At 36.0% G+C, this 15,721-nt stretch overlaps 1 protein-coding gene across 4 annotated transcripts in view; it reads right to left on the bottom strand.

Annotated features, from left to right (window-relative positions):
• Positions 1–9,828: 9,828 nt before the first annotated feature.
• Positions 9,829–15,721, bottom strand: part of TIGD4 (tigger transposable element derived 4) — a 10,930-nt gene continuing 5,037 nt past the window's right edge. For 3 of the 4 annotated variants that reach the window (XM_028491787.2, XM_028491788.2, XM_055085938.1), the window contains 2 exons: positions 12,727–12,817; positions 9,829–12,552 (listed from right to left, as the gene is read on the bottom strand). In XM_028491787.2, coding sequence (XP_028347588.1) covers positions 10,472–12,010 — 1,539 coding nt within the window. In that variant the 5' untranslated portion in view covers positions 12,011–12,552; positions 12,727–12,817 and the 3' untranslated portion in view covers positions 9,829–10,471. The remainder of the gene's footprint in view (positions 12,553–12,726; positions 12,818–15,721) is intronic. The other variant, XM_028491789.2, reaches the window with a different exon arrangement.

Here is a 15,721-nt window from a genome sequence, read left to right as displayed (position 1 = left end):
CCACATCTTCTTTATCCATTCATCTGTTGATGGACAGTTAGGTTGCTTCCATGTCCTGGCTATTGTAAATAGAGCTGCAATGAACATTTTGGTACATGACTCTTTTTGAATTATGGTTTTCTCAGGGTATATGCCCAGTAGTGGGATTGCTGGGTCGTATGGTAGTTCTATTTTTAGTTTTATAAGGAACCTCCATACTTATTCTATCTTTTATGTTAAGGATAGCTGCAGAACATGATTAAAACACCAAAGAGCCAAAATTAAAAATTAGAGAACGAACCTTATCTGTTGTGCTTTCCATCTCTTAAAATATACTTTTATTATTCCTTTTGAGCTCCAGCCTGTTATATAGACCAATACATCTTGTTACTATACTAGATAAGAAAAAAAAATAAAGGAGGGGGAAATCATTTATTAGAGAATCATTTGTTTGTAAACATTAATTTTGCCTTTTGTCATGTTTTTTTTTTCCCTCCTCAAGTGTTTTCAGATCCTCCTTTTGAGGCTTGAATCTTAAAAGACATAGCTTTCAGATGGATTATTTACTTTTTTTCCCAATAGTATTGAGGATGTTTTATTCCAAGGAGGGTGTTCATTCCCAATTGGACCACTTGAGAGCACTGGCCTAACATAATTCAAGCTGCCCCCGATAAACCACACCTCAAAACAGAGAATTAGGAGAACCCTGGTTATTATTTAACCTGTGGTTCCTAATTACACACAAAAGTCATAATATTTATAGAGAAGTGGCAGAAAGGGAATCAAGAATGTTAATATGTGGGGTGGGGAAGGGACAGACTGGGAGTTTGGGGTGAGCAGATGCAAACTAGTATATGTAGGATGGATAAACAACAAGGCCCTAATGTACAGCACAGGGAACTATATTCAATATCCTGTGATAAACCATCATGGAAAAGAATATTTTTAAATGTATATATATGTATAACTGAATCACTTTGCTGTACAGCAGAAATTAACACAACATTGTAAATCACTACTTCAATTTTTTTAAAAATGTTAATATGAGACTGTTGAAATCTATTTTATTGTCTTGTAAAGATGTATGTCTTACAGCATGACCTTATCTATTTGTTCCATAGACACATTCTTTCCTTCCAGGTTATAATTTATCTTAACATAAAGGAAATGGTTTCAGCACTGGGAGACTATGTTGGGAGGAGGGGAGACAGTTTACAGGGATCTTAAATGAGCTCCGTTTAGGTCCTATTTCAGGAATGGGAAGATTTCCTCATCTCCACCGCCATCTCAGAGGCATCCAAGGCCCACCTGCCCTTCTCTTGGGCAGCTGAAAGGCAGGCTGCTCACATGGGGAAGTGGACAAGATCTGCCAAGGTCTTGGGGCTAAGACTGGAACCACCTCTGCCAGATGGTCACCAAACACAGTACTGGCTGCTGTGGAAGGAGGACTCCCCTGGATGCCATGAGGAAGGAGGGGCAACGGACACTGCCCATCCCGGGGGCCACTGGGCCATCTGCAGAGTCAACTCAGCTCCCGTAGTTACTTGACCTCCAAAGAATGTCTATCTCAATGACCCTCCCTGGCTATAATCTTCCTCATTCCTGGAGGACATTTTCTCCCCACACCTGGAGGACATTTTTTTTCTTCTTGAGAGGAGCCTCCACTTTTCTCAAACTCTCCTTTCTAATGCTTTGCCTATGTTCCGAGTCAGGCTTTGGAAAACAAATATGGGAAGACTTCTCCTTTTCCTCCTCCATTTTATTTTTGTTTTGGTAAATAAGAGAGTGAATGCTTACCCCGTCCTGACTATAGGCCAGTCTCTGCAGGCCTGGCCTCTACCTCCTCATCCCACTTTTTGTCACTTGAGATGCTTTCTTCCGGTTCTTTAACCCATTCAGTCTCCTTCCCTCCAAGAACCTTTGCCTAGAACGTCTTCTCCTTTCATCTCCTTTGCCTCATTGACCCTCATTTATCGTCACATCTCAGATCTCAGCTCCCGACACTTCCTTCCTGACCTTGAGATTAGGTCAGGTTCCCATATTATATGGTTTTATAGAAGCAGGTACTATTCCTTCAGATATTTCAGCATGGTCGTAATTTTATATTTCTTCGTGTCATTATTGAGTACTGTCTTCCTCCGCCACTAGCCTGTCAATTCCATCACGGCGGGGATTTTCTTTTCACTCTCACCGTTCAACCCGCAGTCCCTTGCATAATGAGTGTGATAGGCTCTTATGGAATAACCAGCCATTGTTTTTCTTCACTATAATCTTCTGGAGTCACTAGGCTTGAATCAAGTCTATCTGGAAAATTCTCTGAGCAACAAAATCAATTAGGCAATATCAATCTGGACTTCCTAGGATTTTGTATTATTTCTCTAACAGAATGACTGAATATGGCAGATAATGATCAAATGTAGGGAAAGAAAAAAGACAAAGTTGAAATTCCACAGCCTAAGTGGATGTTGTAATAGGTTATTAGCCTTGTAGTAGACTTAAATGGTACAACTACAATTCAGGAATGCAAAAATACACTTTTTTTTTTTTTACAAAATTAAACTTTACGGGACTTCCCTGCTGGCGCAGTGGTTAAGAATCCACCTGTCAATGCAGGGGACACAGGTTCAAGCCCTGGTCCAGGAAGATCCCACATGTTGCGGAGCAAATAAGCCCGTGCGTCACAACTACTGAGCCTGCGCTCTAGAGCCTGTGACAAGAGAAGCCAATGCAGTGAGAAGCCCACGCACTGCAATGAAGAGTAGCCCCCGATCGCCACAACTAGAGAAAGCCTGCGCGCAGCAACGAAGACCCAACGCAGACAAAAAAAAAAAAAAAAAAATTAAATTTTACTTGTCCACAAGTCCCCATTTCCATTTAGCAGCAGAAAAACAACAATCTTTCCACTTAAATATTAATTGTCTTCTGGTTTAAAATTTAATTTCATTTTAGAAATTACTCAGACATTGTGGGATTTAAACTCTTCAGCATGACCTCTCAGTGCAGGTGCAGGAACTTGTTATAAATAGAAAAGACATTACAAAAGAGTAAACTAGTCAGCAGAGGGTGATAACTTTCCCTTTAGGAAAACAGGATTAGATCCTTGCCTCTACCACACAAAGGATAAATCCAAATATGAAAACAAAGCTTGTAAGCTACTAGAAGAAAATCCAGAGGACTATTTCATGGCCTTGAAGTAGGGACAAGAAAAATAAAATAATTAGTATAAATTTAAAAAACAGAGATTAAGTGATCTCAATTTTAAATAATGAAATGATCTGACTAAAAACCATACCTGAATTAATAAGAAACTTTGATGATGTGACTAGATATAAAATAGTCAAAAATCATTCACTATTCTCTATACTAGTAATAATCAGAAAATTAAAAATTAAAAAACTATTCCATTCACAGTTGCAACCAAACTATAAAATATTTAGGAATAAATTAAGAAAATAAAGGATATATATGGTAATCTGAAGCAAACATCATATTATGTAAATTGGTAGATATTTGTATTGTATATACTTTCCCATACTTTTAAATTAAAAATTAGAGTATGTCAAATTAATGATTATTCTCTTGTGATATTGTATATGAGTCTTCTTTTACCAAGTTTATTGTTGGGTGACTTTACAACAATTAAAATGGTTGCAGTGCATAGGTCTGAGTTTTTTGGTGTTATTTGCTTTATTTTCTTTCTTACTTTTTTGGTAACTAATTTGTTTGGTTTACTTTTACTTGGGAATTAACTGTTCATTGCAATAAACTGTATGAAATTCTCATAGATATTTAGAGTGTAGGGGTGGGGCAAATATCTCTCTGCAAACCACTCCAAGTGTTGAGAGATGCAATTCTGGATCTTTTTTGGGGAGCAGTTGTGCTCAGTGGGGCAGGTAATAACATGAAAATGACTCTAATCTCCACGCTGAGTTATCTATTTTGCGATATAGAAAATAACACGTGGCACCAGCCAGCAATGCTGGTATGACTTTGCATTAACAACAGGAGAGTTTAGTGGCATACTAAGAGGAAGTTAGGGGAAAACAAAACAAAACAAAACGTGGTCTTTATTCCTAATACAGGAAACAAGACTATCTGTAACATCATTGAGTTCCCCAATTGAGCAAATATTTAATCATATCAACAACCTGCCTATATTTAATAGGTACTATTGGAAGGATATAAAGGGATTATATGAGTCCACCTTTAAAAAGCAAAACATGATGTTGTTGGGATTTGATGACTCAGAAAAAAATAAGTAAAAGTGGAGTGAAATGGGGATCCTTTTCTTCTGATTTTTCTCCTTGACACATTGGCTAAGTTTTCCTATCAAGGAAGCTGACTTCTTTGGACTTGTATTGGGCTAATGTGCAAAGGTGAACGTGTAATTTATAGTACCTTAAACCAGCCAGTCTAGTTTTTCACCAATTCGATACTATGTATAGTTTGTTTCACTTGGCAAGGAATTTCCCAGCCTTGTGGTAACAGTAAGATGTTCAAAAAGGAGAATCAGAAGGAGATTTTAGTTCCAGAATTTGCAAGTTGAATTTAGAAAATATCCACTTCAGTTCAAGCAAGGAAATTTGCATATACACACAAGTAAAAGAAATTTTAAAAAAGTTTAGACCTTGATGTTTCATCAATGTAAACATATATGTAATCAATTTTCTTAAAAACCTTCAAATAGTTTTTGGTTTTTTGTTTTTGCTTTAAGCTATTATAGGACTGCAATCTGCTATCTGCATTCTGAAACATGAAAAGCTCTGCAAACCTTTTTGTAACCTGTGTGGTAGTAAAAGCTGACCTGACATGAACTTATTTGGCAGTAAAAACTACGAAGCTACTAAGCTATTTATAATCTTTACATATCTGACTTCATGTGAATATGATTCACCGCAAAATTATTGTTTGGGGATGCTGCCATAGTATTCCCAGGGGGTGTTATATAATATGAAGTATATGCATTATTATCTTTTTCAAATCTGAGAAATTCTTAATTCTGAAACATATATGCCCCCAAGGTTTTGGATAAGGAACTATGGTCCTGTATACACTGCAACAAATATTCTTACTATCTTTGTTTTGTTAGGATGAATTTATATCATGTACAACATATTTCTAAGTCAGGTTTTCTGGGTTTAAATCCTTGTTTTGTTATTTATTAGCTGTAGCTGTACTTAAATTTTCTCAGTGGTAAAATGGCAATGATAATAATTGGAGGTATTCTGGGGATTAAGTGAGACAACAACATATGCAAAACACTTAGAACAGTTGGGTAATTAGTAAGCATTTAATACATGTCAGCTATAATTTTAACAGTGTACCAATTTATATTTCCAACAACAGTGCACCCATTTTTCTGTGCTCTTGTCTACATTTGGTATTATCCTTCTTTATAAGCTTTTCTAATGTGCTAGGCCCTCCCCCAAAAGATATCCCATTTTTGCTTGCATTTCTTTGATTTCTAGTGATGTTGAAAATATTTTCATACTTTACTAGTATTTTAATACTCAACTACTTTTCTTGAGTATCATACTTTTAAGAAGATCTCTGTTGAAGTAATATTAAAATATTTACATTGACCTATATTTTTCTTAGTGTTTGCAAGTTTCTTTCCTCTCTTCCTTTCTCTTTTTCTTTTTCCTTTCCTCTCCTCCTTCCTTTCCTCTCCTCCTTCCTTTCTTCCTTTTTCTGCTTTCTTTCCTTCTTTTCTTCCTTTTAAGAGTTTAATCCTTCTAGGATTCATTTCGAATATGACTTTAAAAAATCCTATATTGTTAACCAGTTGCCCCAGTGACAGTTATTTAATAATTCATCTTTTTCACCACTGATTAAAAACTATTTTTATCATATGCAAATTCTTTGTCTTTTTCTAGACATCATACATTATTCTTTTGATTGACCTATTAATTCCCTCGCCAACACTATATCGTTTAAACTTCTGCTATAGGTCAAATACTACCTATTTTTATTTTTCAAGAATTCCTTAGATATTGATACATTTTTATTCTTCCAGATAAAAGTCAGGATTATTTCGCAAAATTTTCAGCAAACCTGCATTGGGATTTTGTTTGAAATTAACTTGGAGGAAACGGACATATTTCAAAGTTGAGTCTTTCCATTTGTTCAAGGACATGAAATATGTTCCCATTTCTTTTCAAAGTTTCATAAACTTTAAAGTCTTTGCTAATAGCTACAGCTAATTAACAAGCTCTGAAATATGCATGCCTTTTTAGTTTATAGCAAATTGAAAACTAAATTAATATGTGAGAACAGTTAACCCTTGAACAACTTGTGGGTTAGGGGCACCGACCCTCCAGGAAGTTGAAAATATGCATATAACTTTACAGTCTGCTCCCTGTATCCACGCATTCAACCAACTGGGGGCCAGTGTAGTCCTGTAGTATGTATTTAGTGAAAGAAATGCACATCTAAGTGGACCCTTGCAATTCAAAGCTGTGTTTTTCAAGGGTCAACTGTACCTTCATCGGTACGAGGTAGTCGTTATGGACAGAATGAATGACTCAGAATTCATATGTTGAGGTCCTAACTCCCCAGTGTGATGGTACTTGGAGATGGAGCTTTAAGAAGGTAATTAGGGTTAGATGAGGTCATGAAGATGGGGTCCTCGCGACGGGATAGTGCTCTTGTAAGAGACACCAGAGAGCTAGCCCTTGCTCTCTCTCTCCCTGTGCTGGCACAAAGAAGAGGTCACATGAGCATCAGTAAGAAGACAACTGACTGCAACCCAAGGCGAGTGCCCTCGCCATCAACTGACCAGCTGGCACCCTGATTTCAAGACTTCCAGCCTCTAGAACGGTGAGAAAATAAATTTCTGTTGTTTAAGCCACCCAGTCAACGGTATTTTGTTACGGCAACCCAAGCAGATTACACTAGTAGTGTGTATATTAGTATTCCCCCCGACTCGGGGTTACCCTCAGCTACACAAGTTAATCACAGGCCAAGGAAATAGTACAATCAAATCAGCTAGCGTGGTGACGGAAGGGGATACTTAGAAAGGGCTACTTCACAATGAGTACTTACTTTATTGAATTGCTTTCCGTGAAGATCAGTTTTTTAAAAATGAAGGTTTCTAAGTCGCCTTATTCCCTCATTCAAAAAGGAAATAATTTTTTTATTTCTACAGATGAATTGCATATTTCTAGAAGTGTTGGCTTTCCTATTTTACTGCACAGAACAATCTCAATGAGAAAACTGTCAGCGGTGTTTAGTGACCACAATATTAATTCTTGAGCATATCTGGGAGTAGTAACATAGAGGCACCTTTCTGGTCATTCTCTATAGTTCTGGAACACTTCAGGGTTTGCTAAAGGCATTCACATGCAAATTTTTCTTTCATCTTCAAAATAAATTCAAATGAAGTGTCAGTCTCATTTTATGGATGGAGGAAGCTGAGATTCCGAGAAATGAAATGTCTTTTGCAAGGTAGCATAGAACTAGGGGCAGATTTAATATATTCCAGCGAATGAAATGTTTTCTGAGAACTTAATTGTATGCATATCGTGGCCCCTAACCTAGGCCTTTCTCTCATGGGATCTCCTCTCAGCAGCTAGGGTAGCTGTCTGGCTGCCTTATACCACACTGTCCTCAGCCCAAGTAGCTTTTAGCGCCCCCAAAGATCCAGCCCACAACTGGACTCTGAACCTCTGGGCAGATGTGTGGTGTCATCTTTCCTAGAGGCAAACCTCTATCTGCCTGTCTCTACCATGCCCCTGCTGGGCCAGTGACTGAGAGGGTTTCTCTTGACATCTGAGGTGTTTGCATAGCAAGCTCTCCTTGGACTCTTCCTCTCTTACTTTACTCCCCCTTCCAATTATTCTGCTTTGTATACACTAAGAGGGAGGTTTAACATTTGATATTAGGTCCAAATAAGAAGCCAGGCAAGTAACATGAAACCCACAGGCCTTGATTTACTCATTGTCCTACATTATCCTGAACCAAACCTCTTACTAGTGGAGTGAAACAATGGCCCAAATTCAATACAAGATTTGTTGCTTGATGAAGTAGAAAGAGGCAAAAACATTGTTGAAACAGTAGGAATTTATAAGGAAGAATAATGAAAATAATGCCACATTTAATTGAAAAAGAGTGAATTGTAAATCAAGTTCTTCTTTGAAAAGACAAGTGACGTTCAGTGCCAACTTTGTATTGACTGTGTATAGAGAAGATAAATCAGGAGTGAGGCAGGCAGTAGTGACTGTCTTGGGAAAAGTGACTTTTTAAAACTTTTGTTTTGAGAATGATTTAAATCTATATATCTTGTAAACTACACAGAAGCATGCACATCATCAACAACTTAAAAGTTTATCTTTGAATTTAAATCTGCAGGTATCTTTTGCTTATTCTTTATAGGAGCCTTGTCTTATTTTATCACCTTTGGATTTATTATGCCCCAGAAGTAAAAATGGTTAATGTCATACAGAGGAAAAAAGAGTAGGTACTTTCAACACTTTGGGAATATTAAAGTTGTTCTAAATATTTTCATTAGAACTCCACTGGAACCTCTGTGTTAAAGTGGTACAGAATTACCAAATCAAAAGGTCCTGGTATTTCATTAGCAACAATGTTCTCAGGAGAGATGTTAATGAATACAGCTATCAGCAAAGATCCAGGCAGGGTATTTTCTGAAATACTTTGACCTCGGGGCCCTAAACTCAAGGGGAAAAACAACAGAATTTTCTTGTATAGAGTATAGAAAAGAAGTATTGTGCTATATAGTTGTTAGTTAGAAGAACACAGGAGGAGTTGACGGGGAACTACTGCATTTTAGTTTTGGTCCTGAGATTTTAACCAAGTCATCTTTCCAGGTTTTAATTTCCTCATCTGTAAAAATGGAGATAATAATTCTTATGTCATAAAATATCTGGAATGATTAAATAAAATATTTGATATCAAAATGGTATGAAGTGTTGAGAGAAAGATAACAAATTTATTGAGGGCTCAGTATACACCAAGTACTTTAGTTACGGGTGGGGCTCTTAAGAGAGATCAACGTCCATGATTTAGGTCCATGATTCCACCACTTTAAAATTTTAAATCAAATCATTAATAAAAATGCTTTTAATTAAATTTAAATAATCCGTATTTCACTCTAAAAGAAACTTTCTTAATATTAATATATTTTTAAGGCTTACTGTTACTAAATCTCAAAAGCAAAGTAAATCAACAGTGGAAAATAAGAATACTTTCTATAAATATTTCCTTCCAAATGTGTCTTGTGTGGGCAGATTAATGATAATTCAGAATAAAAATCATCTGTATAATGTTTTATACTTTTTCAAAATACTTTTCAAAGGGAACACTAAATTAGATGTAATAAGTTAAATAAACGTAGTATTTAAAATTTAACAACAGAAAAGTCTGACACATTGTTATATTTTTCTGTTGGTTAAAGACTATTTTATGGATGGAATATAAATAATTTCATACAACATTTTAAAACATTCTGAAGACAACACTTCCCCAAACAGAAAGTTAATCCAAAATGTTACCCACTGGATATGGAAAAAAAAAAAAAAAAATCAAGATATGCTGAAAGAACAATCAGTTTTTCCTGAAAATAAAATTCAGTAAAATCAAAAAAATTCAACATTACAGATTAAAAGTTTCAGCTCTTAAAATCGGAAAACTATCTAAGAACTATATAAGACATTTTCTTTTTTAGTAACTGCATATGTATATTCATATTTACTTTTAAGAGTAATCTTATTAAAATATAAATATCGTAAGAGTTTAATACATGTTTCAATAATGTACTTTTCTATTTAAACACACACATATACATACAAATATTTAGGAAGAACCCATATCACCTTCTGGTTATAGATGATTAAAAAAATCTGATAAGGCCATAGTCTTTTATTTGATCTTATATAGAAATAACTTGAAAGTTAGACACATTTTTAATCATATCGGTATATAATCGGGTCAGATTTTATTTTCAGTAATTTTTCAGTTTTTATTAGGACGATTAGCTAGTTATGAGAAAAATAATTTAAAATTAACACTCGATACTTAAGTCTAGTTAGAATATATATGTTTATAAAACTAAATATCTAACCAATAGATATTTTGTTTCTTAGATGAGGTAGATAGATTAAAATATCCTAGAACATGATCTGAACTTAAAAAAAAAAACAGAAAATAGCAATCACCAATTCAACCTGTATGAATCAAACAGCTGGAGAGTTCTTTTTATTTTTGACATATATGCCATATGTTTCAAGTACAAGGCCTCTGAAATTCATTTTCTGCTCCCCCAAACCTTACTAAACTGAAATTCATATTTTTCATTTACTTACTCATTAATATACCTAGGGAACTTTGCTCTTCAGACTAAAGACATCTGCAATTAAACCAAAGATTACTAGTTTTTCATTTTTTAGGTTTAAGTAGTATTTTCCCTTTACATACCTTAACTAGTAAAATGTATTACAAAAAGCTATTATCTTCAGATGTTGACAATAAATAATTACTTAGGTGATAAAGAGTTAATAAAAATTTCAAGGTCTGCTAAAGAATTATGAAGCTCATCATTCATATCTTGACTTCTAAGAAAACTTTTCAGAGTATCTAAAGCGGTTATTGCCACATTTTTTGATGGTAAAGGGAGTTCGGTTCCCAGAGATCCACCATCATCCTCTTCGTCAGAAGTATAAAATCCAGTTTCATCTGATTTACTTTCTTTGGTCCATACAGCATCACCACTTGGTGCTGCTTCACATGTCTCTAAATCATCATCCAGGGCAGCATACTCTTCTATGGATAAACCTTCAGGAAATTCCACTCCTGCCGCCTGGGCATGGACAACCAAATCAAGACCAGTGTCCGTCTCTGCATTTGTCTTGTCACTTTCTCCCTTTTGAGATTTGAATCCTGCCTCTTCATAGCTCTTAACAATAGTCTCTGGGGTGACAGCCCTCCAACAGAGATGCAATGTATCAACTGCATCTAGCAGGGAAAACATAAATTCTTTGCTGCCTTCAACAGAGCTTAAAAATTTCTTAATGAGACAATGTCGATATTTGATTTTAAGGCTTTTAATAACACCTTGTTTCATGGCTATAAGTTTGGAAGATAAACATGATGGAAAGAACGCTAACTCAATGGATTTTAGGTTTTTTACCTCTGGATGTGCAGGAAACGATTCAACAAAAATCACCACTCTTCTTTGCTGGGCTTGAAATTTCTCATCAAGCTGCCGCATCCACTGTTCAAATACAACTGAGGTCATCCGTGCCATTTTGTTAGCTTCATAATACACAGGCAATGATTTTACGCCTTTGAAACAATGTGGATTTCTGTTCTTTCCAATGATAAGCAAAGGAAGTTTCTCTGAGCCGTCCATGTTTGTCCCAACCACCAGAGTTATTCTGTCTTTGCATAACTTGCCAATTGAGCATGTTTCTCCTTTAAATGCAAATGTATTTGTAGGCAACATTCGATAAAGCAGCCCAGTCTCTTTTACATTGAAAACATTTTTAGGATGATAATCATTTAAATAATAAGGAAGTATGTTTTGGTGCCAGACATCTGAAGGGTCTACTGATACACCTGTAGCTTCTACAGGTTGAGCTCTGAATACTAAACCATACCTGGATTTAAAGCGATCCAGCCAACCATTGCTGCACTTAAAATCATTATGTCCCAGTTTCTGGGCAAAATCATTAGCTTTTAGACGCAACATTGGACCATTAACTGGTACATTCAGACACTGGGCAATTCGATACCACCTCATTAGTGCCTCTTCCAGATCTGTGTAAAAAGCAGTTCTCAGTCTTTTTCTCTTTGGATCAAATCTCAGAGATTCAAAGGCTTCTAGAACCTTGTCTTTATTCTTCATAATAGAAGACAATGAATTTTTCTTTATTCCATATTCAGCTGCAATCTCTGCTTTTTTCTTACCACTTTCTACTGCATTTATGATGTCGATCTTTTCTTCAATGGATAGACTTTTCTTTTTCTTCACAGTTACGGGCAGAGTTGAGGCAACCACAGGAACCTCTGCCATCTCACCCTGTGCTTATGTAGAGATGTCTTCTCTTTCTGGGTCTGTTTCTTGATGAAAATTTAATTTCCAGTACGATACAAGTTGCTGCTTTCTATTCCACTTCATATATTAAAAGTCGGTAAGTGTCTAATAGTTGTATTCCTCAGAAAATGGATGAGTAAATAATTTCTTCAAAGGATCTGAATAAGAAAAATGTTATCTGCAGCTAGAATATTTTAGAAGAGAAACTTCCTCCCCAGGACCTTGTGTAGCTCAGTTTATAGTTTATTCGGAGTTCCAGAAGTCAAGCTAAAATAGAAATCTCATTATGTCAAACCTGTCCAGTCCTGCTGATGTATTTTTGGAACTTCAATCCTTTAAGATTATCCATTTTATCCATGCGTGCATTCAACCTCCTCTGAATTCTCCACAGAAGGCCTCAGAGATAAGAAGAAAAGCATCCCGTAATTTCATGCAAAATGTTACCCATTAATTTCCAAGTCTCTTTAGGATGGAGAAGAAAATGGTAGAACCCTTCTAGGACTTGACGATATCCTCTATCTCTTGAAATATTAAAAAAACAAAACAAAACAAAAACACAACAATTTTAATAATGATATGTCAACTGAATATCAAAAAATATTTATATTTATTAGTTATGCTTTTAATAATAATGAAAAGAATGGGAACATATTTCTAAAAATACAATAACTAAAGCTTCCAAGAGAAATGCTTACCTCCTAAATGGTGTCTCTGTGAAAAGCACTCTAGCTCTGCTCTGAGCCTTTGAATTCTCACTTGCCTTTGAATGCTTTGTAATATATACTTCTGAAATAAATCAGACAAATTTAATCTGTTTTGAAAATGTGAGCTTACCAAAATTAAAGAACTAAAAATGATGCTGGATAGATCTTTGGTGGCTATTTTTTCCATGAAGTCACAAACTGCCCCCTCTGACTTCTCTAAAAGAAAAACACAGTCAGACAGTGGTCACAAGGTCCAACTTTTAATAGCACATGGGAGACAGTGTCTCTTTTATAGGAGTCTGGTACAAAATGCTTCACTAAAAAATCAAACCAAGGGATTCCATTACAAATTTTAAAAATCGAAATCTTATTCTATCTAGATGCTTAAAAATCTAGTAACTTTTTATCAATTTGACACATTCGCTGGATGCACAAAGGCCAAAAATACTTGACAAAATGCATAGGAATAAACAAATTACTGAAAAGATATAATGCAGAAAAAGACCTAGACGAAGAATTAGAAGGAGAGTGACCATGATCTTAACCTCTCAGGACTGCCACTTCTTCTGTAAAATAAAGGGCTTATCATAGTGTAAGGAGATGGGCTTTGGTGCCAGACACACCCGAATTGACAAGTGACTCTGCCATTTAGTACTTAATGTGATCCTGGGTAGTTCATTTAACCATCTGAAGCCCTGGCACCCTTATTTGTAAAATAGGGGTAACTACAGCACGTACTTCGTGGGGTAATTGCACATTCAGTGAGATGGTGTAAAGCACTTAGCACAGTATTTTGCACCTTACAGAGTGTTCAATAAATGTTTGATGATCTCATCATCATTGTCTTCTCTCTAATGTTCCTTTCATCTGTGTCAATCTATAAAATTCAGAGATTTAATGAAATCGTACTTCAAATAGAAGCAAGAATCCCACCTAAAACATATACTGAAAGCAGAGCTCTTCTTAAGCCAAATAGTACTGTGAGAGCAGTCACAGGGCCCCAGGTGGGCTCGCCTCTACCTTCCCAGGTAGCATCTCCCCTACCAGAAACCACAGCCTTTGGGCCTCCTGCAGGCCAAGGGAACAAGCTAATTTGATGAACCCGTGTTACTTCCGTGTGAGAGTGTGGGCATTCCATTCCTCGAATTTTTCTCTGTCCTCCGAGGTTTCAAGATGACACATGCCTTTTTTTTTTTTTTTTGCACAAAACTTTGTTAAAATTCCTCTGCCTTTGTCATCAAAATCAAAGAAGTAATTTTTATTATAGGAAATACAACCAGTAAAGGAGTTTTCGTTGTTGCTGCTATTGCAAAAAAAAAGGTCTTAAAAATAATTATGAGAGCCCAGAGTGTTAGTTTCTAAACTGCTTGACTTCCTGTATTCCAAACAACACGGGAGGGAGGTAAAAGTGGATTTCAAAGCTCATACAGTTATAATGTGGTTGAATGCAGTCCAGAATCCAGGCTTTCTATTGTCAAGTCTACATTCTTTTCACTATATTACAGTGTCCTTGAATTACATGGTGTGGCTCCTCTAACAGGGGCACATTCTATGCCCCCAGTACCAAGCCAACTCAGCATTTCCAATGCCTATTCAAACCTACCCCCCACCCCAAAAGGCAGTATCAGGCCTCCATAGGAGAATAGCCATTATGAATTCTGTGGACACAAATAGCAATCACATTCCATATCCAACTGTTAGGGTGGTCTGACCTTTCTAAGTAAATAAGATTTGACCATTCAACTAAAAAAAAAAAAATCTTACTCATATATGGGACCTCCCTGTATATTTTTCTGCAATTTCCTATAAATCTACCATTATTTCAAAATAAAAAATTAAAAAATATCTTGCTCTCATTAGGAAGATACCAATCTTCAGAAATTTAGGTAGCAAGAAACAGTTTCTTAAGAAAAATCAAGCAAAACAACTCTCCAAAAGAAAGAAGGAATCTTTCTTCTTTCTGTTCTTTCCTTTCTTCTTCTTTCCTTCCTTTTTCCCTTCTGCCTTATTTCCTTTGTCAGAAATAAACCCTATCATCTCAAATAACAAGGATTACAGAAAAGTGACTTGAATTTTCTCCCTTACCCCATCCCAAATAAAGCAATGTAATATACACAATCAGAGATTACTGATTATCTTGATCTAATTGAAAACAGCGATATGTTTATTTAGGAAGATAGTTTTTTTCTGAAGTTAACAGTATATATTTCCTTCTTGAACAGTAGTCAAATCTACAATTTTCCATGGTAAGATGCAATATATCTTTATTCCTGAAACAACCACACTTCTAATGACAAACCAGACATGCTAAACTTTTTCCCTAGCAAAGAATAAGGCACCAATACTGCCTCATCAATGAAGCTGACATTTTCCATTCTCCCACAGTACAATGGCTGGGGTATTTTTTTGCAGCGAGTGATGGCAGCAGCTAATATTTCTTAGAATATTCATTCTCTCAATTAATCATTCTACCCCTTGAAAATATTACAAGAGATACTGTACTACATGTTAGGAACAACCTTCTCTATGTCAACAGTAAAGCTAACTAAGAAGAGGCAATTCACTAAAAAAGACTTACCAACTGAATTCCAAATAAAGAAAACAATGGTCAGTAATAAAAGAAATGTAAATCTTCCTTCAAAACAGGAGATACCTTTTTGTTTTTGTTTTTATTTACCAGAACAGCAGTATCTAGTGTTTGCCAGGATGCAGTAACATAGGTTGCTAGGAACCTATGTTGAATAAATTGGTACAAAGCTTATGGAGGGCAAATTAGCAATATAGTACAAAAACCTTAAAAAGGGGGCTTCCCTGGTGGTGCAGTGGTTAAGAATCTGCCTGCCCATGCAGGGGACACGGGTTCGAGCCCTGGTCTGGGAAGATCCCACACTCTGCGGAGCAACTAAGCCCATGCGCCACAACTACTGAGCCCACGTGCCACAACTACTGAAGCCTGCGCACCTAGAGCCTGTGCTCCACAATAAAG

This window comes from Physeter macrocephalus, chromosome 7 (genome assembly GCF_002837175.3).
Source record: "Physeter macrocephalus isolate SW-GA chromosome 7, ASM283717v5, whole genome shotgun sequence".
NCBI lineage: Eukaryota > Metazoa > Chordata > Mammalia > Artiodactyla > Physeteridae > Physeter > Physeter macrocephalus.
Note: the sequence above shows the minus strand (reverse complement) of the source record. Positions and strands in the feature narration are given on the sequence as shown.